This window comes from Cordyceps militaris (assembly GCF_000225605.1).
Source record: "Cordyceps militaris CM01 unplaced genomic scaffold CCM_S00003, whole genome shotgun sequence".
Lineage (NCBI taxonomy): Eukaryota > Fungi > Ascomycota > Sordariomycetes > Hypocreales > Cordycipitaceae > Cordyceps > Cordyceps militaris.
Window position 1 is genome coordinate 2,900,549 of NW_006271971.1, and position 25,947 is coordinate 2,926,495.

At 52.4% G+C, this 25,947-nt stretch overlaps 12 protein-coding genes across 12 annotated transcripts; 5 read left to right on the plus strand and 7 right to left on the minus strand.

Annotated features, from left to right (window-relative positions):
- Positions 1-297: 297 nt before the first annotated feature.
- Positions 298-3,446, minus strand: CCM_04533 (Armadillo-type fold domain containing protein; the record flags this gene model as incomplete). Its single annotated transcript, XM_006669681.1, has 3 exons — positions 298-1,284; positions 1,333-3,095; positions 3,152-3,446. 3 exons carry the CDS (start codon positions 3,444-3,446, stop codon positions 298-300), a joined length of 3,045 nt encoding a protein of 1,014 aa, XP_006669744.1.
- A 665-nt stretch (positions 3,447-4,111) lies between these two features.
- Positions 4,112-5,213, minus strand: CCM_04534 (vesicular-fusion protein sec17; the record flags this gene model as incomplete). Its single annotated transcript, XM_006669682.1, has 4 exons — positions 4,112-4,526; positions 4,595-4,901; positions 4,970-5,093; positions 5,181-5,213. The coding sequence occupies 4 exons, from the start codon at positions 5,211-5,213 to the stop codon at positions 4,112-4,114; spliced, it is 879 nt and encodes a 292-aa protein (XP_006669745.1).
- Positions 5,214-5,503: 290 nt separating this feature from the next.
- CCM_04535 (DUF726 domain protein) lies at positions 5,504-6,073 on the plus strand (the record flags this gene model as incomplete). Its single annotated transcript, XM_006669683.1, has 1 exon — positions 5,504-6,073. One exon carries the CDS (start codon positions 5,504-5,506, stop codon positions 6,071-6,073), a length of 570 nt encoding a protein of 189 aa, XP_006669746.1.
- A 657-nt stretch (positions 6,074-6,730) lies between these two features.
- On the minus strand, positions 6,731-10,156 carry CCM_04536 (Protein phosphatase inhibitor; the record flags this gene model as incomplete). Its single annotated transcript, XM_006669684.1, has 6 exons — positions 6,731-7,014; positions 7,083-7,150; positions 7,767-9,381; positions 9,441-9,679; positions 9,979-10,091; positions 10,139-10,156. The coding sequence occupies 6 exons, from the start codon at positions 10,154-10,156 to the stop codon at positions 6,731-6,733; spliced, it is 2,337 nt and encodes a 778-aa protein (XP_006669747.1).
- Positions 10,157-10,385: 229 nt separating this feature from the next.
- On the plus strand, positions 10,386-11,056 carry CCM_04537 (50S ribosomal protein Mrp49; the record flags this gene model as incomplete). The annotated part of the gene is made up of 2 exons (XM_006669685.1): positions 10,386-10,516; positions 10,597-11,056. 2 exons carry the CDS (start codon positions 10,386-10,388, stop codon positions 11,054-11,056), a joined length of 591 nt encoding a protein of 196 aa, XP_006669748.1.
- Positions 11,057-11,252: 196 nt separating this feature from the next.
- Positions 11,253-14,868, minus strand: CCM_04538 (ubiquitin-protein ligase (Hul4), putative; the record flags this gene model as incomplete). Its single annotated transcript, XM_006669686.1, has 4 exons — positions 11,253-11,492; positions 11,523-12,175; positions 12,225-14,267; positions 14,319-14,868. 4 exons carry the CDS (start codon positions 14,866-14,868, stop codon positions 11,253-11,255), a joined length of 3,486 nt encoding a protein of 1,161 aa, XP_006669749.1.
- A 1,830-nt stretch (positions 14,869-16,698) lies between these two features.
- CCM_04539 (40S ribosomal protein S10) lies at positions 16,699-17,329 on the minus strand (the record flags this gene model as incomplete). The annotated part of the gene is made up of 3 exons (XM_006669687.1): positions 16,699-16,744; positions 16,807-17,219; positions 17,291-17,329. The coding sequence occupies 3 exons, from the start codon at positions 17,327-17,329 to the stop codon at positions 16,699-16,701; spliced, it is 498 nt and encodes a 165-aa protein (XP_006669750.1).
- A 309-nt stretch (positions 17,330-17,638) lies between these two features.
- Positions 17,639-18,481, plus strand: CCM_04540 (uncharacterized protein; the record flags this gene model as incomplete). Its single annotated transcript, XM_006669688.1, has 1 exon — positions 17,639-18,481. The coding sequence occupies one exon, from the start codon at positions 17,639-17,641 to the stop codon at positions 18,479-18,481; it is 843 nt and encodes a 280-aa protein (XP_006669751.1).
- Positions 18,482-18,805: 324 nt separating this feature from the next.
- Positions 18,806-19,360, minus strand: CCM_04541 (cytochrome c oxidase polypeptide VIb; the record flags this gene model as incomplete). The annotated part of the gene is made up of 4 exons (XM_006669689.1): positions 18,806-18,840; positions 18,892-18,955; positions 19,019-19,131; positions 19,297-19,360. The coding sequence occupies 4 exons, from the start codon at positions 19,358-19,360 to the stop codon at positions 18,806-18,808; spliced, it is 276 nt and encodes a 91-aa protein (XP_006669752.1).
- Positions 19,361-19,685: 325 nt separating this feature from the next.
- Positions 19,686-20,147, plus strand: CCM_04542 (uncharacterized protein; the record flags this gene model as incomplete). Its single annotated transcript, XM_006669690.1, has 4 exons — positions 19,686-19,748; positions 19,802-19,817; positions 19,910-19,972; positions 20,029-20,147. The coding sequence occupies 4 exons, from the start codon at positions 19,686-19,688 to the stop codon at positions 20,145-20,147; spliced, it is 261 nt and encodes an 86-aa protein (XP_006669753.1).
- Positions 20,148-20,386: 239 nt separating this feature from the next.
- Positions 20,387-20,877, minus strand: CCM_04543 (RNA recognition protein, RNP-1; the record flags this gene model as incomplete). The annotated part of the gene is made up of 2 exons (XM_006669691.1): positions 20,387-20,500; positions 20,557-20,877. 2 exons carry the CDS (start codon positions 20,875-20,877, stop codon positions 20,387-20,389), a joined length of 435 nt encoding a protein of 144 aa, XP_006669754.1.
- A 749-nt stretch (positions 20,878-21,626) lies between these two features.
- Positions 21,627-25,140, plus strand: CCM_04544 (protein transport protein (SEC31), putative; the record flags this gene model as incomplete). Its single annotated transcript, XM_006669692.1, has 2 exons — positions 21,627-25,040; positions 25,096-25,140. The coding sequence occupies 2 exons, from the start codon at positions 21,627-21,629 to the stop codon at positions 25,138-25,140; spliced, it is 3,459 nt and encodes a 1,152-aa protein (XP_006669755.1).
- Between the last annotated feature and the right edge of the window lie 807 nt (positions 25,141-25,947).

The following is a 25,947-nucleotide window of genomic DNA, read 5'->3' on the forward strand; positions in this document are numbered from 1 at the left end:
AGACCTCTCTCGACGGCAGACTTCCGAGGCCTCGTCGTTATTTTGTGCATGTCCATGTTTAACCCGTTATCTGGCTCTTTTCTTGTACAACTCAAGCGTTTGGTCAAATTATCGCTAGGCTAAATCATGAACGGGTTCCAGACAAAAAACAAAAAAGCCCCTCTTCAAACAGTATGCAGCACCAGTAACTTTTGTGCTTGTAGCAAATTGTATACACCATGCATTCAACTGCTCCCTTATCAAAGATAAAGTAGCGACATGTAGATCTTTGTTGTAGTTTCTCATCTTTTGTATCCCTTAGCTAGCAGGATTGTCAATAAGCCAAGTGACCATGCGAGCGTTTTCTCGGACATTCAGGTCTCTATCCTGCTTCATCAAAGTCTCCATCTTAGTAGAGAAGCCGAGGCGCTTAAGTTCGGCCGCACGCTGCGCGCACGCCTGTACCTCTGCCCCATTATCTTTAGTCGTCAGGTTGTAAAGCAGACGGCACAGTGCCAGGCGTACTTCATTGTCTTTGTTGTTGGCCTGCTGAGCCAGGAGTTTGAGGAGTTCCGTTTGCGAGACGACAAACTGGCAGTAACGCGGGCCGGTTGCCGCAATATGCGTCAGTATATATATGACGACAGTAACAATACGTGCGTTTGGGTGCGAAATCTTCGATTCGGGGCCGGCAAGTGTTGTTCTGCGCACAAATGGATGCAAGACCCTGGCGCGCAGCTTTGCAGCCAGGATATCAAACAGGCGATCCTGTCCCAATGACCTGAACAGGTAATCTATAACTTCAGGGTTGGCGGCGGCCGAGTCTGCTCCCGCACCTCCATCAACACGACCTATCAGGTTGCGAATAAAGTCCACGCCTTGTTCTTGAACTGCGATGATATCATTGCGCGCTTTCGGGACCGGATTGCCTTCAGACTCGCGGATAGTGGATAAATAGTCCTCGATCTGGCGAAGCTTAGAAGACCCCGAAGCGTCCACGAAATGAATGGAGCCTTTGGCTGCGTACATCCAACGCGGCTGGATTTCAAGCTGCTCACCATCCATCTCTTCATCCAAGTCATCTCCCATCCTTGATGTGCTGTATGAACTGTCGTCCTGCTCTTCATCGCTGATTAGTTGAATCAACCAGGCTGGCTCTAGCAGCTCCAAGCACGTCTTCCTAGTACTGGCCGAAACTCCATCGACGAAATGCTTCAGGGCCCAAAGAGCATTAAGCCGAAGTGCAGGATTGTAAGAGTGTGCATGCTCGCAGAGCACCTTCATAACTCCATGTTCTGTGAGATACTAGAGAATGTTAGATTGAGCGATACTGATTGTCAATATTGTACCTACGTCTTTTGATGGACTGACGGAAACAACGAGATTCGCGACAGTTGCAGTTGCAGCAATTCGTAAGTTGATATCCGAGTGCTTCATAGCATTGAGAATAGGCGCCGCGATATTGTGGTCAATCAATGCCGTTCGGGACGTATGGACAGATCTCGACAGCATCCTGGCCACAAAACAGGCCGCAATGATGACACTGATAGGGTTGGTGCCATAATTGGGATCTGGGCTGGTACGAGCTTGTTGAACTGTGTTCTTGTCCTTGTGATCCTTGGCTTGTCGAGGCTTCCCAGGAAACTCGCTGAGCGATTCTACCACGTATGGTACAAAGTCCTCAAGCACTAGTGCTTTTCTATAGTTTTCTTCAGAGCCAGCCATTGCGCCGATTGCTTTGAGAACAGCTTCACGTGCTCGCATGCGGTGAACCATCACGGGATGAATACCACCATCTCCAAGGCGATGCGTTGGCGACGCATCCTCTACTTCCATCCCCTCTTCAGCGTGGGATGACCAGTATTGAGGCTGGATCCGTGGGAGTGGCCGATAGGTGTTTTTGAGTAGTTTCGTGAGTACTTTGACAGCGTCACAGTCGAAAGCCGCTTTCTGCAAGAATTCACAGTCGGTTATGAGACGTGCGAGGATGACAGGGGCCCGCTCCAGCACGTAATGTCTCGTCAAAGTTCTGACGTCCTCAATATCCTCCACCTCCTTGTCGTCCTTGGTTTCTTTATCGTGTTTTTCGATACTGTTGATAAGTACCGGTACTACCAGCAAAGCTAAAGTTGTCTCTCGTGCAATTGCCAGACAGAGTCCAGCTCTGAAAATTGAAGCAAGAACCGATAGAGCCGAAAGGCGTTCCACATCACCAAGCGATCTCACTAGATACACAAGCCAAGGAACGAGCGGACTTTCAATATCCGAGATCGGGTATGAACCGTTGTGGCCCGGTACATGGAAGCGAGTAGCCTCCGGCAGTAGGATACCGGATTTTCCTTTGCGGCTGCCCTTTATTTCAGGGTAGTCCGGATGAGAGAATGGTGTCGACGTGCCGCTTCGTGTTCGCGGGATGACGACGGCCGGAAGAAGGTATTCCATAGCTGTTAGACACTTGGGTCTGGACGGCTCCCCATCTGGTTCTTGGCTTCTGCTCATTCCAATTGGGGGAAAGTTGCGAGCCTCTATTGAAGGAAACACCGCTAACAAGGAAGGCGAATTAATCAACCGAGTGGCACGGTACTTGGAATCTCCAAGAATGGCACTGATCGCGTCCAGAACCAGTCCAATTTTGGCGCAGTTTCTAGCTGCTACAGGGAATGCACCGGATATGGCATCTCTATAAGCTGACTCCTCCGCACCCGGAACGACGAAACCATCACGAACAGCAATGCTGGCTAGTTGCGTGGCCAAGAGGTCCAGTACACCAGCGGCAGTAAGCGCCTGTTGATGACGCTCCTCGCGGCAGAGACGACATATGATGCCAATAGCGAGAGTGTTCTGTCTGAAGGTGGCCATGCTCACTCCCGCCGCGGATGATGAAGCTAGAATAATACTGAGCGACCCAATGTGCTGTGGGAGGAAAACTTGATCGGCGATGGCGTCAATGTTGAAAGTGCAAGGCGGCGACGCCAGCAATGCAGCATCAGCAATAGTTGTGAGGGCCTTTAAGGCGGCAGAAATGATCTGAGTCGGGGCGGAAGCAGGCGAAATGTTGTTGAGAATGGCGGGGAGTGCCATGGCGGCACTGAGCGGTGACAGGAAAGCAGGACCACCTGAAGGAAGTTAGCACATTGTCGCCACATGTAAGCACCCATGACTTCACACGCACCGGTCGCAAAGCTGCTTATGAGCTGTAGCGCTTGTAGCTTGACACCGTCTTCCTCAGAAAGCGGGCGCAATGTGGCGGACTGTCGTGTGTCTTTGTCATTCGTCTTCATAGGAGATCGCGTCGTCACTAGAGACCTCACAATGGGCTCCAGGACACCCACAGACACCCACTCTTCCTTTCGCTGGACATGTCCCACGATTTCATTCTTTAGCGCCTGAAGTGCGACAGTCTGTTCGGCAAAGGTCTTTGCGCCACGCAGTTGCGAAAGAATCGGAGAGCTCTGAGGGCGGGTCATTAGGGGCATATGTCGGAGGCCACCGCAACCTCTGGCTGGTTCAAGCTAATCAATGTGCGATGAGGGACGGCTGGCCACGATTTCGATTGTGCCGAATCGTTGGGTAGGAGGGCGGCGGCGCGACGTCGGGGCGGGTTCTAGGTGAGGAGGGGGCCGTTCGATGCCCAGATATATGCTGAATTGGGGTGTCAGAGTAACGCGACTCGATAGGTACGGTCCGGGGTAATAAAGCAGAATGCGAAGAGCAAATGTCGATGGGGTGAGGATGAAGACAAGACTGCTTGGGGAGCGACGTTCGGATGCCACGACAAGGAACCCAAAAAAATGGGGCGTGGGTTTGTGGCAAGGCCCAGGTACTTTTTTAGTAGTTGAATAATATTCTGTGTTGAATTTCAAGACGGGTCGACAGGATGTACGCTTGTAACTAGTGCATGTTTCAGCAATTATTTCAAGCAGCAACACGTCAATTTGATTTCGATCGTTTGTGGCCATCGCATAGGTAGGTTGGTGACAATCGCTCACCCCATATGAAGCTACCTACCAACCTCATCAATGAATATACAAGCGAGCCGTCAACACAATTACTAGGGCGACATTTCTGTAAGAATAAAAAGGATAAATTTGTTTTATAATACGCCATAACCAAGATATTGTGCACTCTGAACTTAAGCAAACTCATCATCGGCTTCCTCGATGCCCTCCCGCACTTTCACCAACATGCTAGTCTTCCACTTGTCGAGCTTGCTCATCTGATCGTACTGGAACAGTTTATCCGTAAATTGTTCTTGGCTCTTGGCCTCGATCGCCTCGCAGAGGTCGACGAGGAGCAGGTGCTCGCGCTGCGAAGCAAAGGAAGGGTCCATCTCGCGGTACTTGTCGAGAGCGCGCTGGGTGGCAACCATGTCGCCGCTGGCAAGGTGGCAAATGCCAGCTTTGAGGAAGTATTCTTTGACACTGTACTTCATGAGGTTGTTGTCAATTGACACTGTGGCCACCTTTTCATAGTTCTCGATGGCCTTGTAGTAGTCTCCCTCAAGACCGGCCATGTCGGCAACTTTGATCCAGAGTTTGTTCGCGAGGCTACCGGATGGATGTGTTAGATATTGGAGTCATACACATTTTGGGAGATGAAAACGGGGGGCGCTTACGCAGTGGCATTGTCGCCATCGTACCACGAAGCAGCAGACTCGCACGCCTCCAGTGCGCTCTTGTTGTCACCAAGCTCCTGCTCGTAGACTTCAGCTAGAGCCTCCTGCTGACTGGCCGCTCTTCTGAAGTTTCCCTTGGCGCAATAGCGCTGGATTGCCACTTTTACGCATCGGACGGCGGCTTTGGCATCGGTCTTTCGGTACGCCTTGAAGGCATCGATGAGGCTGTTGGCGGCGTCGTCGGGTTCGTTGAGGTTCTTGGTGAAGACTTCAGCAGCCCTTTCAAACGCCTTTCCGGCTTCGAGATCTGTACGCATAGGGGTAGGTGTCAGTTTCGGAGCCAACGGGCGCCAACGAGGGCCGTATGCGACTAACCCTGCTTCTGCATCTTGAAGGCGTTGGCCGCCTGGACATACAAGTCGGCGGCATTCTGGTACTTTTCCTCGCGGCCGCCAAAGAAGCTGAAGCCGCTGCCGGCACCTTGCAGCGTCTTATCGGCCTGTTGTATTGGAAAACGAGGCAACAGTCAGTTCAGGGCTGTTTCGGGCGAGCGTGGGGAGTGGGGGAGGGGTTATCCTCGGCGCACCTTCAAGAGCAGAGCACGAGGGTCTTGGGCCATGGTGGGAGGTTGAAATCTCTGAAGTGATGTTGAAAATTATCCTGGAAAATGTTTGCGACGTCACTTCTCGTATGGTAGAGACTCTGAGAAGGATACTTGTCGCATGTAAAGGAAGTGATACGTAGTCAACACAGCCGCCGGACCTAGCTTGGCCTATGACGCTGGGCCGCTGACTGACCGCCCGGGCGTCCAGTCTGCTCCACTGTTTTATCTTGTTCAAGCACTCACAGCTTTGCGGAATCTGCGTTGCAGTCTACATATTCTCCTCGATAACAAAAGCAAGGACAACAATGTCGGTTCCTAGCTTCGTCTGCTCTCGTTGCAGAGCTGTCGCCCCCCGGCGCATGTCGCAACTCGTCTCATCCCAACATCGCAAAGCGGCGTCGTCTACCACATCTTCCACCGCGCATAAAATTCTAGCGAAGCCAACGTGGTCTGTTCGCTCCCTTCTGGCGGACAACGACGCGTCGCCAGCCGAGATCATCACACCAGCACAACTACACCACCTGCTCAAGCTGTCCGCGCTGCCGCTACCCAGGTCCGAGGAAGAAGAGGCTTCGATGATGGCGACCCTGCAAAGCCAGCTGCATTTCGTCAAGGCTGTCCAACGAGTCGACACCACCGGCCTGGAGCCTCTCCGAGCGATACGAGACGAGACAGAAGAGGGACAGAAAGAGGGTACGATTGGGCTGGGCGATCTTCAAGACGTCCTCGCCAAGGAAATTCGCGTAGGGCACTACAAGCGGCCGAGGAGAGTCAGGGAAGAGATTGAATCGGAAGCTGAAAAGTGGGATGCTCTCTCTACGGCATCGAAGAGGGCTGGTAGATACTTTGTTGTTGAAAGTGCCAAGACGCCTTAGCAAGTTGATGGGGGCGGACGTTTACTCTATGGCACATTGCATCATCGCTTACCTGGAGCTCTTGGAGTGGCTGAACTTCTGGCTTTGGTGTGCTAGTGGGCTTTAGGGGTCTTCCTGGTATTTCATCTGATCGATTGTAAAGATGCTTTTCGGCGTCCGCCTCCATCGTGATACAGCTATACAAGGTTGATCACCTTTGGCTGAGATGGAGGCGGACGCCGAAAAGCTTCCAGAAAGCCGATGGGATGAAATGCCAGCAGGACCCCCAACGCCCACTGGCACACCAGAGCAGAACTCCCTGAGCACCTGTCGTCGTCCAGCTGCCAAAGGACAAGTACAGACTCTACGTGAAAGCTGCCTTGAGATTCCTCCTGGCTCAGCGCATATCACCTTGCAGGGCCCTAGCAAGCATGACTCCATCACAAGGGAGACTATTACAAGCAACCTCCATGCACCAATTGCGAGGTTCTCATGTAACATAGCATTGCAAAAGTGCACGTTTACACGATAGTCTTCGCTCTGGATGTATTGAGGTTGTCGATGTCGATTGTAATTCGTCATTATTCAAGACAACATACGTTTGTATACCAGGCCAAAGCTATGTATAACACTCTTTCCCAATCACAAAGACTTCGCCAATGCTTCCCGGACCGTTCCCTATTTCTTCTCTATCGACTCGTCCTTTCGCTTCGGCTTTGGGACCTTTTCGTATGCATTCGGGCTCGGCGGCCGCTTCTGCTTCTCGCGCGGCTTGCCGTGATCGTGGCCGTGTGAGTGACTGCACCCCTCGGGCTCCCCGTCCTTGTCGTGACCCCGCCCACTGCGTCCTTTGCCACGTCGCATGTCCTCTTCGTAATCCGATTCCGAGTCTGACGACGAATCGGAGCTGGACTCGTCGCTCGATTCGTCTACGGCCTTTGGCTTGTGGTAGATGCAGCACACTACATTTGCGTCTCGTTAGCCGCGGGATGGGGGTGCGTCTTTGCCAAGCCCTCGAGGCCATGCGAACCTTTAGAGCTCTTCCTGCCCAGGCCCTCATTGTCCACCACGTCCTCGGCCCATTGCACCGACCGCCCGCTGTCGTCATGCCGTCCGCGGAGGCGTAGTATTCTGGGCGCCGAATCTGGGACGTTCTGTGAGGTGGCTTCGACTGTTGTTGTCTGGGACGCCGATGGCGTCGGTGCGCTGCGTTGTGAAGGCGCTTGCGACATGGTGGTGGTGTTCTGTGTTTTTCCGACTAGTTACTTTGTCAGGCTGCTTGGTGCGCCGTTCGCCGCTAGAACAGAGTCCTTCGTTGATGTTTCGGGTCTGCAATTTGCAGCTGGAGTGGAAAACTGCGTAATTCGGTTCTGCGACAGTCTCTGGCAGGTTTGTCTGTTTTATTCACTTTTCTTTGTGGTGGATGGCAAGTACAGGTGGCAAGACGTCATGCGATAATGCATTCCCATTGTAGTGGTGTGGTTTCAAGGTGGGCTTTGTCATTAGGTCGGTCTAGGCTAAATGGGGTCATCGTAGATGTGGGATGCAGCCTCTACCAAGTTCTGGCCAAGTTTGTCGAACAATTGAAATAAAATACGTCACTGGGTTTATTCTATTCGTAAATGCTAGAGTGTCTCTATAATACATATTGTACAATTATTATACAGTGGGCGCATCTTATGCAGAAGCGATTCTGGCGGCTCTGGCTTCAAACTTGACCTTCTTCTTTTGGCCCTTCATGCTTTTTCTGGGTCGACTCTTCTTATGCTCTGCAAGGACTCTCGGCTTATTGTTGAGCCATCCATTAATAGGCTTCCTTGCCTCAACGAATCGTCCCTCTGGAGTATATATATCAACTGCGGGAAGGTCAACTTCGTAGGACTGCTGCTCCTCTTGTCGCTTTGTTGCAGGGTTTGGCTGCTCGGTTCGATGATTGGTCTTGTCGTTATCTCGCCGTTGACGCATCATGTCTTCAAAAGGGTCCAAAGCCAACGCTGGCGACGATGCTTTCTCTTCCGCGCTCTGCGCATCCACTGCGCTCTTTCCGCTCTCCATTCTGCTATCATGTTCCCTTTGCCGGTAGAGGCTTCGAGTGCGAACTTGGGCAACAATCTCGACGTAGCCGACACCTTCAATCAGGATGTCGACCGACAGGACACGAAACGGAAGTCGGTCAACGCTGAGACCGAGAGAATTTTTCCTCGTCAAAGGCCCAGCTCTTTGTCTGGTAACGTCATGTTGTAGGGTAAACCTGCCCGCATGCTTAATCGTCGCCGCTGTGGCCGGAAGAGAGATGTTTTCCTGAGCCCCAGAAACCTTCGCCTGCGCTTGGAAATCAGCCGCCTTTTCGTTGCTCGTGATGTGGTCCTCCAGCGGTGTAAAGTTGTACATCAGGAATATCGTGTTCTCTGATGAAGGGGTGATGCGGATCAAGCCGCCGCCCAGAACGAGAGACTGACCAGGCTTGATGGTGGCCTGCTCTGGCACGATGCGCTTCTTCATTATCAGAGACTGCCTGTGCTCTTCTTTGACAAACAAGTCCAAATCGCTGCGAGCCAATCCAGGCAAGTCAATCAGCTCCCCTTTCTTGTTGCCAAAGGGGATCCGAATGGGCGATGCCGTTGTTCCAGGAAGCGAAGACACAAGAGGCATAGCTGGATAGTTGGTAACTCCTCGGGCAGGTGGCAGCAAGTCCCCGACATCCACCTCTTCTGCCTCGGGTGAAATCTGGCCAATGGCCGTGGGTGCGACCGAAGCGTCCGGGTGATCTAGACGGCCTTTTGGGTAGACTTCCTCAAACAGACGGCTTTTTCCGACATTAACCTTTCCAACCATCCATCCAGCACCGCCCCTCCGCCAGATATCCTCTTTTACATCTCTTGTCCACCAGCCGTGGCTGGCACTCACGCAGCGAACATTGCCAAGACGCACTCTGCCGCCCAAACGGCCGAGGGCATCTCGCAACACTTCTCGGAGGTAGGGCATGAGCGCATCGACTGATTGCTTTGTAGGTCCTAGAAGGTCGCTGCGGGTGATGATGAAGCTTAGTTCCGTTTGTCGGTCGCGGAGAAACTTGCTCGATCGTGAACGTCTGTTGCGAGTTCGGAGGGGAATGTCGCCAAGCAAGACATTCAATCTTGGGATCAGTGACATCGGAAAGTCGGCGGCATCGATGACGTGGTATATGTGATTATATTTATGCGGTGATTCTTCGATTGTCTCTCGCAGCGACTCGACTGTGGGGTGAAACATCGGCACTCGGCCAGAGGCTGACTTGGCATTGTGATGTATCAAGTCGTGGCATCGATCGCAGACTGGTGCTTGGGAGGCTAATAAACAGTGTGTGAGCCAAATTTGTCTCTTGCAGTCTCATTAATAGGCTACTTACCAGAGGGAGGCGAGACGACTGGCTCTTCGACTACCAATGTGTTCGCATCAAACCCGAGCGCGGTCAGCTGGTCGCTATCCATGGATTTCAAGACATTCTGAACGACTTCGTTTTCTTGAACATCCTTCTGTTGTAATTCGGGCTTCGGAGGGTTTAACCATGTGCGCACACGCTTTGCGGCGATGTCGTAATAACCAAGCTGCTGGGAATCGGTCGTCTGGGTGAATGCGCCGCAGCCGCTACAGGTAAAGGGGAGCTTGCGTTGTTGATCCTCTATAGTTTGTTGTGTTGCGTGATTCTCCTCCCTCGGTATAGCCGTCTCTGAGTGAACCGATCGCCGTTGGTGGATGTTTCGAGGTACCAGCACGGGCGCAACCTGATGGTAGCGTGAGAGGCCCGCGGAAGGGCAAAGAAAGAGAGGCAGGCCAGCGGCAGGCAGAGCCTCAGTCGTCCGCAACGCCCGGGTCAGCCACCCATAAGAAAGCACTCGACGCATATCTCCCGCTCAATAAGAATAAGAAATTGGTCGCGACATGACTAGAGAATGTGACGATATTTGAGCTCCGACAAGCCAAGTAAGGCAGAGTCGAGATTCATCAGAAAGTTCGGCTTGATAAATTTCAGTGGATCTTTCAGGGTGCTACCCAAAATCTAGTGTCCCTGGCGCGTGTGCTGCGCAATCGCTGTCTGTTGCGGACTTTTTGCCGGGCCGGCATTTTCACAGGGGACGCCGATTTTCCTGTATCCAGATTCCAAGTTGATCATTCCAATCAGTACCACACAGTCCAACAAGCACAGACAAGATGCGGTCATTGGGAGAGCGAGTACATCTACTCAGAAAGGTCAGTCTAGTCACGTGTCCATCAATTGGGCTCTTATGCTAACATGCTATACAGAGGGTAAGAATTCCAACCAGAGCCAGCCAATGCGACGAAGCCAGTCACCATGTTAACAATAATCTCGACACAGCTCCTCAACCTCCGAATGGGGCCTGGAGCAGCCATCCTGCCCGCCGAGGTATCCCAGATTCACATGGACTTTGCCATGAGAACGCACAACGGCCACATGGGCGCCAAGTACGTTTTCTCGACGGCGCACGCTTGCGCGCAACCTGAACCCCAAACACCCCGTCGCTAACACTATCCCCGTTTACCAGGAAATTCTGGCGCGAATATCTCCCACGCCTCAAGTACAACAATCCTGCCGTCCCCATGATTGTCAACCGTCACGGCCAAAACGACCAGGCGCCGACCATGACCGTATACCTTCGGACCGCCAGTGACGGCCCGGCCACCACAGCTACCCCCCCGCCTGCCTCGTCCCGCGTGGGACTCTCCAAAGCGACGCCGCCCGCGAGCAACGAGCGCGTGGTGCACATTGACATGAAGGACAAGCACTCGACGAATATCCTCGAGCAGCTCATCGCACAGGTCGGAGCGACACCCCTGCGGCCGACGCCAGAACTCACAGCCGAATGGCAGAGCCTAGAGGAGCTCAGGAAGACGAGCAACGCCAGCCGTGATCGCATCAACGCTATCAAGGCTGAAAAGGAACGAGAGGCCACTATGCTGCAACAAGCCCGTGCAGCGGGCGGTGCTACAGAGGAACCAGCGTGATCAAGAAACGCCTCTGTTGTACCACTACTGTAGTTTATAGCATGTTTTCGTTTTTCAAGCAAGGAGTACATATCACTTGGTGGCAAAAGATGGCGTGATACCTCTTTTGATAAATATTCAAATTCTATTCCCAAACTTGGATGAAAGACTGCGCTTATGTCAGCGCTGTTGGTAAACTACCTAGCTATGCCCCAGCCTACTTGAGGCCAAATCCTTCGCTTTCTTTCACGGCTCTCCAAAGAACATATTCAAGCTTCTCTCTTGTGCGGTAGCGCCATAAGGATAGTAGGTTGAAGCATGTCCTTGCGACCGGGAATCGAAGGCAATCATCGCCAAGGCACGACAGTTTGATTCTCAACGACGTGGCACCAGTAGCCGGTATGCGATCACTGCCAGTAATGAATGAAAGCAAGCGACGCTGATCACCCGGTCCCGCCTGTTTAAAAGTATCCCAAAACCAACTCACGACTGGTTCTGCCCCGTCGGGCTGCTTGCTATCCCAATTTTGGTATTCGGCGACAGCTCGCAGCGAGTCAACGTCAAGTGGCTCGTCGGAGCCCCGGATGAGCAACTCGATTTCTTCTGGGCGAAAGAGAGAGAATGCATTTCCACCGCAAACGTTGTAGAATCCTCGTCGGAAGGGATCAAATTGGCGTCGCACCGACGCGTCCAGCACATAGCGAATGTATAGATCCACATACTCCCGCCTGTTGGCGTTCGTGACCGGTCGTCGCTCTCCGCCGTCGCACAAAGGTACTGTTGTTAGAGATCCAAATCTGTCGTTTTCAATGATAAAGTCCAGTGCGAATGTAGACTCAACATCTCCATCATATTCAAGCAGTTGCTGCAGCCCTCGTGCAAGGCTTGGGCGATACTCTGCGAGATCATCGAGCGTATACCTCAAGTGAGGGGGGGCATGAGCCAACGATGTCATACCGTGGCCAGGCGCGGCGGCCAGCAGTTTTTTGAACGCAAATGGTGGAAGTGGCACGTCAAGAATTGTCGAATTGTATATGGCCAAGCCCAAAACCACACCCACCAAAAAGTATTGATCCGTAGATTCCAGGGAGTTGGGATTGAAGTAGCAGAATTTGGAATCTTCGTCATAGAGAAACATGCCTATAATTTGTCAGAAAGGAATTGCAATCCTCGGTCGAGATGAACGTACCATAATCCGGGTTGAAGACGTCTCGAATGACCAGCTGAAACCACTCTTTTCTCAGACCGCCGCCATCAATTCCTTCTTCGCCCCGAAATTTGATTCGTAGGCCTTTTTTGATATCATCTGTCCCACTACCAATGACCTCGCTCACCGCCATTAAACTGTCGTCGACGAGGCATTCGCGGCGGACAGTAAGAGTCAAATACTGCTGAACAGACTTGTTGGACATGATACTATCAATCAGCGCAGCCCTTGCTTTCGTTTGCATTTGTCTCCGCGTGTCGTAGCCTAGTATCGACGTCTTGGCCCAGAGACTAAGAAGAAAGGGGTATTGGCAAAAGGAAAATGTTCCTTGCTTGGCTTCCCAAGTATCAAAATCTTTGACGAGATCAACATAGTCAACCATGGAAACATAGAAGTCACTGCTTGGTAGCTTGTGGCCACTGTGGTGATGAAGATGAGCATCCCGAGCAGCACTGGGGTCATTGGCGGCAAATATGAGAGCCAGGACGCGTGAAGTCGCTTTCACTTGCCAGTCATCCGGATATGATGTTATCTTTTCCGGCTCGGTGATTTTTTTGGACGTGTTTGACAGGCTCAGGGCTCCGATCTCATCATGTATTTGCGCACCAGATTGACCACTCCGCATCTGGGGTATCAAAAACGAGGTTACTGCGTCTTCGTCTGGAGTCTTGACCGGTTTTTTATTCCTTTGCCTGAGCATTCTGTATGAGAGAAAACCAGAAAATAAATCTTTCGCTTTAACGTAGCGGTCTCTTTCAAACTTGATCCACCAGGAAATCAAGTGGTTGTGGCAGAGTGGTGTTGAATTTGAGATAAGACCAATTAGTCGCTTGATGATGCCTGAATGTTGGCCAGATAGCGGACCAGAAGAAGGCATGGCTGCTGATCGGTCTTTCTGAGCCAGTTGGTGTATTGCTTGCGGTCTCCGTCCAACACCGCTGCGATATAGCAATCCTTCCAGTGGCAGCTGACTGCTGTGCAACAGAGGATTTTCCAGTATGACGAGTAAAAACCGCAAATCAGCCGGCCGTGAAATGGAATATCGAGGGCGTTTCAAGAGCATTTCTGTGTGTTTGAGAAGCATTCGATGAACATGGAGCTGGGCCTGTACAAATTCATTCTCCAGTGTTGCTAGGTCAAAGTCGACGACGGATTTTGCCGACGAAATTTCCGTGAAGACCGAATGCCAGCCCTCCGCAGGTCCAATAACAGTCCGATACCAGTTATCGAGCTCGGTCCAGTCCATTTGTAGAGGCTTGACCGCTGAGGAAATCCTTCTCGCATGATCCGGTGGCTTGGGTTTGGGTGCTGGTGGAGGATGTTGAGGACGGCTACCAGTCCACCACAGCCCGTTCTCCGCCACATCGCCCAACAAGAGAAGCTTTGGGTCTAGTTGGCCGATAACCATATTTGTATCAGTATTACCACGAGGTCGACTTCGATCTCGCGACGGTACACGCGCTTCTCTTGACGATGCTGGTTCTCTCAATAGCGCTGGTTCTCTGGACGGCACTGGCTTTCTTCGGATTTGTTGCTCTGACCCAACAGGATAATTATGATGCATGAAAGACGAATTGAGACAGTCAGGTGCCTTGAAGCATTCCATGATGTAATCTTCCAGTGCCTTGAATATAGTTTGCGGTTCATAAGAAGGGGACCTGCCGGGGCTTGAGCCTTCGGCACCAACACTAGGCCCGGCTGAGTAGTAATTCACAGTAGGTGTATCCGAAACGCCATATGAGAGCGACCGTTGCGGCCTAGCGATCGTCCTTGGTGAATCACCATGTGAGTTTCCAGTTGGTGTGTTGAGAAACTGTGTTCCGAAGCGACGTCTTGAATCGGGCTGCAATAGGCCTTCACCGCCGCCGCCCGCTCCAACGGTCTGGGGCTGCTCCGAGGCTGGCTGCCATGGAAAGTCCTTTCGGTATAATCCTTGATTTTCTTCGAGTCTCCTCGATATATGGGATTGCAGACAGCGGCGAACAATGTTTTTGGTGTGGAGCAACGAAATAGGCTGGACAGGTCCTAAACGAGTATTAGCATTCACGAGACTTCTACTGTGAGCGGTATACATACCCCGTCCAAATTCGGCGTTTTTCTGTGTGACTCCGGAAGCAGATTCGTCTCTTCGATGAGCCCCGGGTGTGTCATAGTCATCCACAGACTCTAAATCGTTCACCGTGGCGCAAGTCGTACATTTGAAGGCAGTGAGGTTGCTAGGCCATCGAACAAGACCACCGCACGTCATACAACTTCCAGTTGCAAAATCTTTTCCACTGGTGCCGGCAACTTTTCTGAGCCCGCTATCCATCTGTCGGGCCATTGTTCGACCATCCCTGCGCTCGTCGGGAAGCCTTGTCTGGGCGAAGTGCGACGAAGATGGAACCTCGGCGACGTTGTTCATTGAAGGAAACGGATGGCTCATGGAGCGACTGTGCCTTGTTTGAGTTGGTTTGGGTGGCACGGGCGGTGGCCGCTCAGGAGCAGGTGAAGTCGAATACTGGACACGGCTGCGAATCGCATTACTGCTGGGAAAGTCTGTAGGTCCTCCTCGCGGACCGGGCGGGCGAGCAGACGAATCAGGATGATGATGGCGATCGCCAAAATCATGAGCCCGGTGTGTCATGGCCGGTATGCACCGTAACTGCTATGAGCAGCTCCTTCTCAAAGCGCCGAGGCCGAAGCCGGATGCTGTGGCAGCTCTGCCGCCGGACTCTTGGGTGCTGTGTCGAAAGTATGGCAGTAGCACCTCGGTTGCGCGGGCTTCAAAGGGCAAGCTGCATGAGAAGGTTGCGTGGAAAGTGAATGCAGATTTTTGTTGATGACTGAATAGTGGCTTGTTCACTCCTATACGTGCCTGTGGCTGCTGTCTCAGATGCAGGGGTGTGACGTCTCGGCTATGTCTTGCACCACCACGACAATTGTTTCTGCTCGAGGCTGGCAAAGCGCTCTGAGAACTCGATATTACAAGACCTCTTCTTGATAGAACGGCAATGGGATAGTGTGAGTGTCGTAAATTCATGAGCACGTGCTCCGCGATGAAGAACACCCAAGGCCAGGCACGGGCTCAGATTGATGGCATGTAGATCGCCTTGTGGAGTGACCCGAAGTGTACTTCGTACCCTAAAATGTGGCAGAAGTAAGGTTTTATTTAAGCGTCGCCCTCTGCGCGTTGGCAGCGTAATATATTAAATGTGAAAATTACCCCTTGCATACTTTTTGCTCGGCCCCGGAATGTGAGTACTCGATTCAAGCTCCAGTCGAGTATTATCACTTGTCGTTTTCACGTATCAAGCCGCGTCACCACACATGGGTCAAATAGGTTCCTCGAAGGTTATGCAAGGCACAGCCACAAGATCAAGGTCCGCACTATTATACGAAAAATGAACATGGAAATTACCAGGGGCAGACATACGAGATCGGTAAACCATGTTGCGAGTAATTAGTTAGAACTTTTCTTGAAAGCCCATTCAGGTTGTCATCAACGCCCCCGCCTTGATTGGGACTTGCGTAACACTATTGCCCACAATAGACGCCAGCGCCCAGATACCTTGGTCAATGCACCTCACTGGTTCGGTCTTGACTAGGGAGATGGCAATACGAGACCTTTAAGCCACATCGGGAGGAAAATACTCTCAACCGATGTAGGAATGGATACACATGCAGGAGCTTTTTGTCATCACCGTCGCTGTACCTGAGTACTTGATACGTACTGGTACATAGCACCGAATTACCCACAGGCCCCAGAGACTGCGCCAGTCCGAGTATATCAGTCCTTTAATGACGAGAACCATGACCAATTCGAGAGAGTTGCAGAAACTAAACGGTTACAGGACGGCTTACGACGCAAAGCATGTGGTTCAAGTAATGTTTTCCCCTTTGGGTTGACAAGCGAAGTCCGAGGAGACATCTAGACCATTTGCTTCGTAACCGACTAACTAGCTCTGCAATCACCAATTAGCCGTCGCCATCACGTAGATCCGGCGGTTGGCCCTCCCTACCGAGTGAATCATCTCTGGCGAGCACTTTCTTAGACACTCCAGAATCGACATCGCAATAGGTGCCCGCGCTGGCTAGTGTGTACCGTCTGAATCTTCCTTTTGTTGGAAAGGGTTAACTCTCCGCCGAGTAGTGCATCGTTTCGGTCCCCGTCGTTGGCCACTGCATCCCGGCTGTAAATGGTCAGGACATTCACAGTAGTGTTCGGAGCTGTGGATAGCTTTGCGCAACACTGTTCATCATTCACAACACTCCTTTTTGAATGGTAGTAAATTTTTTTGTTGACCCTGATGCAAATCATCCCGAGGTTCTAAGCCTCTAAAACTCCCACCAGTCTTCCCACCCACCGGTCTCAAGATCCGACACGGAGCGAGATTTGTCCTCCCGTCTTAGAATACATGCCGGTTCTTTTCGCCATGCATTGCAAAACTGATAACCCAACGTCATGAATGCTCGTTTACGAGGGGGGAGCGGCACCGCGGCCACGGCCGAATCCACCACGGCTAAAACACACTGTCAGCAATTCGTCCTCAAGTCGCATGTCCTAAATCGCGCGGTTTCTCACAATTCGGGGTTGAAGCCACCAGGGGCGCCACCCTCCTTGCCCTCACCACCTTCACGTCTGCGGTAACCGCCCTCGCGATCACCACGGTTACCATCCGGTCGGCGGCCGAAGGGGCGGCGCTCGCGCTCGCCCTCACCGAGCATGCCGCGGGGAGGAGCGTGAGAGCGCTGCTGCTTAATGTGGGTGGCAGGAACAATCTCGGCGGGGAGGTGAAGCCATTCGCGGAGGTAGTCAAGGCCCTCGGGGGTCAGCGTGTAGTAGTAGTACTGCCACGAGAACTGGGTCTTGACATAGCCGCGCGAGGTCAGGGACTGGCAAGCCTTGACAACGAACAGGTTCTTGACGTCGATATCGGGGTGCTTGGGGAGGTTGTAGTCCTTGGCGGCGACGAGCACGCCCTCGCGGAAGAGGTACTGTAATAAAAAAGAAATTACATCAGTATATTCGCTCGTTTTCCGTATTCATCGATTGATTGTCGCAATACCTCGTGGATCTTCTTGCGGTCGGCCTTGGGAATGAGCATCGTGGCGGTTTACGTTGGCTTCGGTCGATGGTAGGAGTACAGTTTTTCGGGACGAGAGTGTAGACCTCAAAATGGTTTACTTTTGTGGGCGCAAGCCCTACACAGAACGCTCACCTAGCGAAGGTGGAGTGGCTGAGTTTGTGGGTGTGGCGCAGGATCACGTGACCCAGGTGTACTAGTGGCGCAGGGTATCCACTTGTCACTTGTCACTTGTCCGCCGCCCTCGGCCCTCAGACTTCTTCACAATCACTTCCAATCGCAACATCAAGGCTTTCTCCAAACACACTGCTCACCACACAACAATCCAAAATGGAATCAAATAAGCAGATAAACGTTCTGGTATCGACATTTGGTGGCTTAGGTCTGCCTCCAACTGTTATTTTACCCGCGCAACCCTCAACAACAATCACAGCCTTTCGCCACCAGTTGAATGAACGCTTGCCTGTCACAACTTCAAGACTCATTCTCACCACCGTGTCCAACAAACAACTCCCAAATGAATCAGACACTCAACTCTCATCTTATCTATCCACAGAAAATGACGAATTTCTTTCGTTACGACTCGGAATCCCGCTATGCGGCGGCAAGGGTGGTTTTGGTTCTCAACTGCGAGCGGCTGGCGGGCGCATGTCATCGCGAAAGAAGAAAACACAGGATGACAATGGTTCAAGCCGCAATCTGGATGGCCGAAGACTGAGAACGGTCAACGAGGCCAAGGCACTCGCCGAGTATCTCGCGATAAAGCCTGACATGGACATGAAAGAAAAGGAGAAGCGCCGTGCCCGCTGGGAAGAAATTGTGCGCCAAACAGAGGCGCGAGAGGCAGAAATAAAAAATGGAGGCAAAAGTATGATTGATGGTCAGTGGGCCGAAGACAGGGAGGAGAGCAGCGAGCGGACCCGGGATGCAGTTCTCGCAGCAATGAAAACCGGCAACTATACCGACAACCTCAGCAGCTCGCACGGATCGAGTTCTGCAGCACATGGCGATAGCTCATCCGATCGCGACGAGAAGTCTTCTGTCAGCTCTCATGAATCACCACCACCCGCACAGACAGTAGCGGATAGCAATGGGAAAGGCAAGGCTCGTGCTTTTTTGGGGTTTGACGAGGACGATGAATTCATGAGTTCCGATGATGAATCGGACGATTAAATCACAGAAAACCAAAGCTCAATTGGGGATTAATCTGTTTCCTCGGCGAAGGACTGAATTGCTAGAGCTGTTCGCCACCTTTACTCTGAGTCATATCATTGTTGACATCACGACGGTGCAAGGGCGTTTGATATTTCATTTGGCGTTAAAGGACAGCGAAGCAATTGTTTTGGAGTTTTGGAGTTTTATACTTTACTTAATGGCATACGCCATGATTGTTTCCAGTCTATCGACCTCACATAGTACACAAGCGGCACGTGCCGCGATTTACTTCCAATCTATCTTGCTTGTCGTTCAATAATCAACACCTTGTGAGAAATCCATCTAAGCATCGAGCTTGACAGGGAAGTTGCCAGCCTCTGTAGTCTATATTAGTAATTTTGTCATGCGACGAACTGCTTAGTACATACCACGCTGCTCGTCCCAGCGCGTGTACCAGCCGGAGGGGCACAGAGATCGGTAAGCAAGAAAGAACTAGACATGAGCACATTAGTATTGGTGTATTCATATCATATTATCCTATTCGGGCCCTTGTACCTGGCGGCAGGGAGCGAAGTCCTCGCCCTTGGCAGTGATGCACTTGTGGTAGTCGACGTAATTCTGCCAGCAGTGCTTGGTCTGGTTCTGGTTGGGAAAACGGGCGTCGGTCCCTAACAAAATAGGCGGTTAGTAACTCATACACCAATTGAATGGATTTTAGTCGGATGCGACGATGCGATCGAGTTTTGGCGACACGGGGCGAGCGTACCGGCTGTCAACATAGTTAGCCTCGGGATTCAACCCGACAATTTTCTTCGCGGCATTATCCGACTTACCAGTAACGAACTTGAAGGGCTTGGTTACAAGCTCCTGGCCATCTTGAACTTCTTCGTCGGACATTGCGAATTGATTTTGTAGGGTGTAGAGCCGAGCAGAGACGTAATTGCAAGCTTGGGCGGTCGTAACGGGGAAGTTTGTTGCGTTGAGGTTGACACCACGAATCAGATGATTCCCAATGCAGAGCCGTGTCTGCCTCAGGCTTACTAAACCAATCAGCCCACGACGTAAGGCCACCACCACCCAGTGAACCCGCGTTAATAGTGGGTCAAGGTACCAGATTGCAGCACTTCTCGACGAACTCCCAAACATCGTTTCTTCTGAATAATCGTTGCTAATTGACTCCCGCCGGCACTCTCGCCTCTTTCTCAACTCTCCACTCATCAATATGCGCGCCACCACCGCCATGAGAATGTTCCGCCAGACCCCTCGCATGATGCGACCGGTCCCCGTGAGTGAATATGCAGCTGCTGATTGGACAACACTAATACCTCGGTCATATAGAAGGAGGATCAGGCTGGTACGTGACGAGGCCGTAGCGATTGCCGAATATAAACGACCCAAAACCACTCGCTCGACACCTCAGACCCGATGATTACTGACCGCCCACAGGTCACACCATCTCGCAGCGCCTTCGCAAGCTCAAGCAGATCCCGGCTGAGTTGATCCCCCTTGGTACGTTGCCTGAGACCAATTGGACAGCCCGATCCGATATCTAACAACAATACCAGCTGCTGTCGTTGGATTTGCCGTTGCTGCCGCCGGCTACTCTTGCGTCCGCAAATTTTATGTCGATAAGAACCTCCGCCTGGGCCGACAGGGACCTACTGGCCGTGCCGCTGACCACTAGGATGGTAGCTAATAGAGGCGTGACGCCAATTTTTTTTGTTCATGTACGGGAAAGGGTAGCTGTATATTTCAAGGAAAACCAGTCCGGCACAAAAAAGAGGCCAGGCCATTTATCGTATTCTCACATGGTTCAATGTCTGAAGGAGATTGTTTGAAATGCGACCAAAACGCCAACGCTATGCAAAAAGCTAACAAATAACAAAAGCATGGCTGCTAAATGACAAAAACATTGATTATTTTCTATTGCTGCTTTGGGCCAGCAACGTCCAAATCCTCTAAGCCTTGCATGGGATCTGGGCCAGATGGAGCTTGTAGGTCTGCTTCACCTGCGGCGTTCTCTGCCAACCAGCCCTCCTAATACAGAATTAGCATTGTGAATTGGAGGGTTTCATTTAAAGACTATGTCATACCTGGTCCCAAATGGCGGTCTTGCTGCCTAGGCCTTCTTGAGCACTCTTGGGTGCTTTGGCTAGGGAGACCTTCAATGTTCGGCCAAAGAACTCTGCTTGGTCCATGTTGTCGATAGCCTCTTTAGCATCCGAACTGTCCTCAAACTCGACGTAGGCGAAGCCTTTATGGGTTTGTCCTGTATTGGAGGCATCTGGCTTCGGCAGTTTCACCTCGACGATCTCTCCAAACGGAATGAAGGCGTCAACCACATTGGCGTTGGTCACTTGTGGTGCCAGACCACCGACGTAGACGGTTGCTTTCCAGCGAGCTGCATCCGACATAACGAAGCACTTTTTTTCTCCGGTGCAAAGCCTTAGAAATTTATCGGATAAAAACGAGAGACGAATTTCTTGACCTCTTTCTGGGCAAAATATTGGCCTTCGATAAAGAAGCTTCCAATAAAATTATCACGTGCACCCAACTGCCCCACCTCCACTGCTGGCGCAGTAACACGTCTCGGCAAGGGGAAGCTCCCGTTGCCTGCAATCTGGCATCATAGTTGACTGAATTTCGGTTGTATCCAGGTTCACCTGCCCATTTTCGAAAACCATTTCATGCCTTCTGCTGGCAGAAGCTAAGAGGTGCATTGCTCTTAGTGGCCGGCGCCAATTCCTGGCATTTCATTGCTCTTTCTGCAAAAACGTTTACCGATTCGAATAACCATACCTTGGTCCCGCCCCGATCCCTTACACCCCCCGCCACCATGGTGCGCCTACGAGATATTCCCCGAACGGCCACCTTTGCGTGGTCACCTAGTGCTGGAAGCCCTCTCGTGGTCACTGGTACCCGTGCCGGTGCTGTTGATGCCGATTTTTCCGACGAGAGCAAGCTCGAGCTCTGGGACTTGTCACTGGACGACCAGGAACAGGGACTGGAGCTCCAGCCCATCGCGACCATTGCCACCGACGCCAGGTACGCCAGATAGCTACTTTGTAGCCGCGCAACTCGCTAAATTAGACGAAATAGATTCTACGACATCGCATGGAGCCCTCCTGATTCCGATCACCCACGAGGCATCATCGCTGGAGCTATGGAAAACGGCTCGCTTGATCTCTGGGACGCTGCCGAGCTACAAGCCGGCGGTAGTGGCGCCCTGATATCACAGACGACAAAACACTCCGGTCCCATCAAGACACTTCAGTTCAACCCTCTCAAGCCACAAATCCTAGCCACCGCTGGCGCCAAAGGCGAGATCTACATCTACGATGTCAACGATATTGCCAACCCCTTTCGCCTTGGCAATGCTGCTGCGCGCTCTGATGATATTGAATGCCTCGCATGGAACCGCAAAGTCTCCCACATTCTTGCTACGGGCGGAGCAGGTGGCTTTGTCACAGTGTGGGATCTCAAGACTAAGAAAGCATCTCTCACACTGAACAACAGCCGCAAAGCTGTGAGCGCCATTGCGTGGGACCCAAACAACTCTACGAAGCTGCTCACTGGCACGCCGGACGATAATGCTCCGGTCATTCTACTGTGGGATCTGCGCAACTCGAATGCACCAGAGAGAACGCTTCAGGGTCATGAACAAGGTATTCTGTCGCTCTCCTGGTGTTCACAGGACAGCAGCATTCTGCTCTCATCCGGCAAAGATAACAAGACAATTGTTTGGAACCCTCTCACAGGAGAACGTTATGGAGAGCTTCCTGAAGTCACGAACTGGACTTTCCAGACCCGCTTCCATCCCCAGAATCCCAATCTGTCGGCAACTGCCAGCTTTGATGGCAAAATTACAATTCAAACCTTGCAGAATACGAACCCCGACGCTTCAAAAACTGCCATCGACAACAACTTGGATGGCGCCGACTTTTTCAGTGCTGCTCAAACGCAACCCCAGGGTGCATCGTGGTCACTAAGCAAGGCGCCCAAGTGGTTTGAGCGTCCTATCGGTGCTTCATTCGGATTTGGTGGCAAGATTGTCATTTTTAAGCCCACGTCAGGCCAGGAGAGATCCTCCAAAGTCGTTATATCCCAGTTCTCTGCCGACTCTGACTTCTCGTCGGCGACTGAGAAATTTCAAGAAGCCCTTGCCTCTGGCGACCTGTCGATCATCTGTGAAGAGCGAATGAAACAATCCAAAACCGATGAAGAGAAGGCTGATTGGAAGGTGATGCAAACCTTGATTGGCGAAAATCCCCGTGGCAAAATTGTTGAGCATCTCGGTCTCAAGGGGAAGGGTACCGAAGAGCCAGCGTCTGAGGAAACTAAAGCGGAAGGCGAGGAAGCTGCCGGGGAAAACAAGAAGCTATCCTCCCTTTTTGATGGTGCTGAGGGAGATGGTGATGATGACGACTTTCTGGCTGGCGTTACCGCGACGAAAGGGGCCAAAACTGATAACCCATTCCATCTGTTTGCTGACAGCGATACGACGGTTGAGAAGGACATCACAAAGGCACTTATGTTAGGTGACTTCGCTAAAGCCACCGAAATCTGCCTGAAAGAGGACCGTATCGCTGATGCTTTCCTCATCGCCAACTGTGGTGGTCAGGAGCTGGTTGACAAAGTTCAGGCTGCTTATCTCGCTCGCAAGACTGGATCGCCCAGCTACATTCGTCTTCTCGGATCCGTCATTGAGAAGAACCTTTGGGACGTTGTCTATAACGCCGACCTTCAGAGCTGGAAAGAGACAATGGCCATCATCTGCACTTTCTCGGATCCCACTGAATTCTCTGACCTCTGCGAAGCTCTTGGCGATCGCATCCACGAAAGCGGTGAGCGCAAGGACGCCTCTTTCTGCTACCTGGTTGGCTCCAGGCTCGAGAAGGTCGTCTCTATCTGGACCGCAGAGCTAGAGGAGGCCGAGCAGGCCAGTACCAAAGACCCATCACAAGACTCAACCTTCTCTGTTCACGCCAGAACGTTGCAGAGCTTTATTGAAAAGGTCACTGTCTTCCGCCAAGTCAGCAAGTTCGTTGACAACGAAACGAATGAGACAGCAGGGTGGAAGCTCGCTGCTTTGTATGACAAATACACTGAATACGCTGATATTCTCGCTGGTCATGGCCAGCTTGACGCTGCTCAACGCTACCTTGATCTTCTGCCTAGCACATATCCTGCTGCTGAGGGTGCTCGTAGTCGGGTTAAGCAGGCAACACAGAAGTCGTCCACCAAGACTGGTGGTAAGATAGCCACGAGAACATCGAGTGCCGTAGCCCAGACACAGTCTCCTTACGGGTACCCGACTCCTCAGCCGCAACCTCTGGGGACCGCCGCTGCTCCGAATCTGTATAGCAACATCAACTCTATTCCTACTCCCCAGCAGTTCCAACCTTTGCAACCACCACAGCTGCAACAACTGCAACAGCCATCGTACGGAGGCAATCCTTACCAGCCATCGGGCATGTACCAGCCACATGGTCAAAGTTATACGTCTCCGGCGCCGCCGCCGATTTCTGGACCCCCTCGCAGCGGCACTCCGGCTCTATCGACAATGCACAGTGCGCCTAAAGACAGCTGGAATGACGTCCCTATCGTGACCAAGGCAGCACCCTCCAGACGTTCTACTCCAAGCGTACATCCTCCAGTTGGTCCGTACGGTGCTCAAGCCGGCCAAGCACCACCTGGGCCTCCCACCTACGGCGCGCCTCCTAAAGCGAGCCCCCCTCCTCCTCCACCTAAAGGGTCTGCCCCTCCTCGTGTCACCTCGCCTCTAGCTGGACCTCCCCAGACATTCCAGGAACCCCCGCGTCCGTCGTCTGCAGCTAACCAGTATGCTCCCCCACCTCCGCAAGTTGGTGCCAGTCCGCAGGTGACAAATCTCGTTGCACGAACTGCTTCGCCCTACAATGCTCCTCCTGCCGGTGCTCCTCCTTCGAACAGATACGCCCCGGCGCCTGCTGCACAGCAAACTGGCCCTGCCCCTCCTGCGGGAGGCTTTATGTCGCCGCCACCTGCTGGTAGCAGCGCTCCTCCAGCGAACCCGTATAGTCAATTTGCGCAGCCGCCTGTAGCTTCGCCTGCCGGAAACCCATATGCTCCAACCAACAACTACGGCGCGCCGCACGGCGCTGGAGTGCCACACTCTGCCACAGGCCCTCCCACTGGACCACCACCCATGGGCCGACCCGGTCCTCCCCTGGGCGGTGCTACACCCACGCCTCCTCCCCCCCGGGCCGCCGCGACACCTCCGCCCAAGGCTAAGCATCCGCCAGGTGACAGGACTCACATCCCCGCCAGTGCTCAGCGTCTCGTTGAGATCCTGACTGAGGATGTGCAGCGTGTTGCAGCAAAGGCGCCCCCTACGTTTGCGCCTCAAGTCAAGGATACTCAGAAACGCCTTAGCCTGCTTTTCGACCATCTCAACAATGAAGAACTTGTGTCGCCTTACAGCGTTTCTAAACTATCGAGCGTTGCCGAGGCTCTCAAGTCGAAAGATTATGCAGCGGCAGCCAAATTGCAGGCTGAGCTTCAGCGCGAGAGGGTGGAAGAATGTGGCCAGTGGATGGTAAGTTGTAGTCCTCCAGGCACATGATCTAAACTTGGCTAACCTTCGATATTAGGTTGGGTTGAAGCGTCTCATCAACATGAGCAAAGCAACGCCGTGAACATTCGATGCAACGACGTAGAAGAACATTGATGAGTTGCATGTGGGCGATGATTTAAAATGGCTGTGGATGGATGTTTGCCGCGTTGTGGTTTAGATGAAGTAGTAGTAATATCAGCCCTGTTGCAATATCATTTACCATCCTGTGAAATCTTTATCTCCAATTTGAACAGAAATAGCTTCTTTCGAATCACGCGAGAATCGACAACATGAGGGCTTTGAGACTTAATGTAATTTGTAGGTACTATGTAATACTGGTAGTGTGTCAGGGCCCACCTGACTTTTTGGAAGCTGTCAATTCCACCACCCCAACGAAGAACAACTAATTATCAACTGCCAAACCAACGCCCTGCCTCCGCCGCTTTTCGGCACCTCCTGCAAGGAATTCGAAATCAAAGCAATAGAAGAAGGATTCCCCGCCCCTAACACCACACATAAGTCATGACGGAGGGCGTATCGTCATCCAGCGACGCTGCCGCCCAGCGAGCTGCAGACCAGGCCCGACTACGCAAGGAGCGCCGCGAGGCCAAGATCAAGGCTGGCGGCTCTTCGCGCCTCAACAAGATTGCCGGCATCGATGGCCGCGTAGTAGGAGGTACCAATCCAACTCCCCTACGCGCCCCACGTATATATGTAACTGACCACGTTCCTGCCAGACAATGACCAGGCCGCTCCAGAGCCCCCCGCGGACACGACACCGAAACCCACCGGCGACCCAGACGAGGTGGATATTTCCGAGCACTACTACTCTCCGGCGGCCGCGCGCCTCGAGGCCCAGCAGCGTGCCGCCGCCGCCACCCGCGCCGCC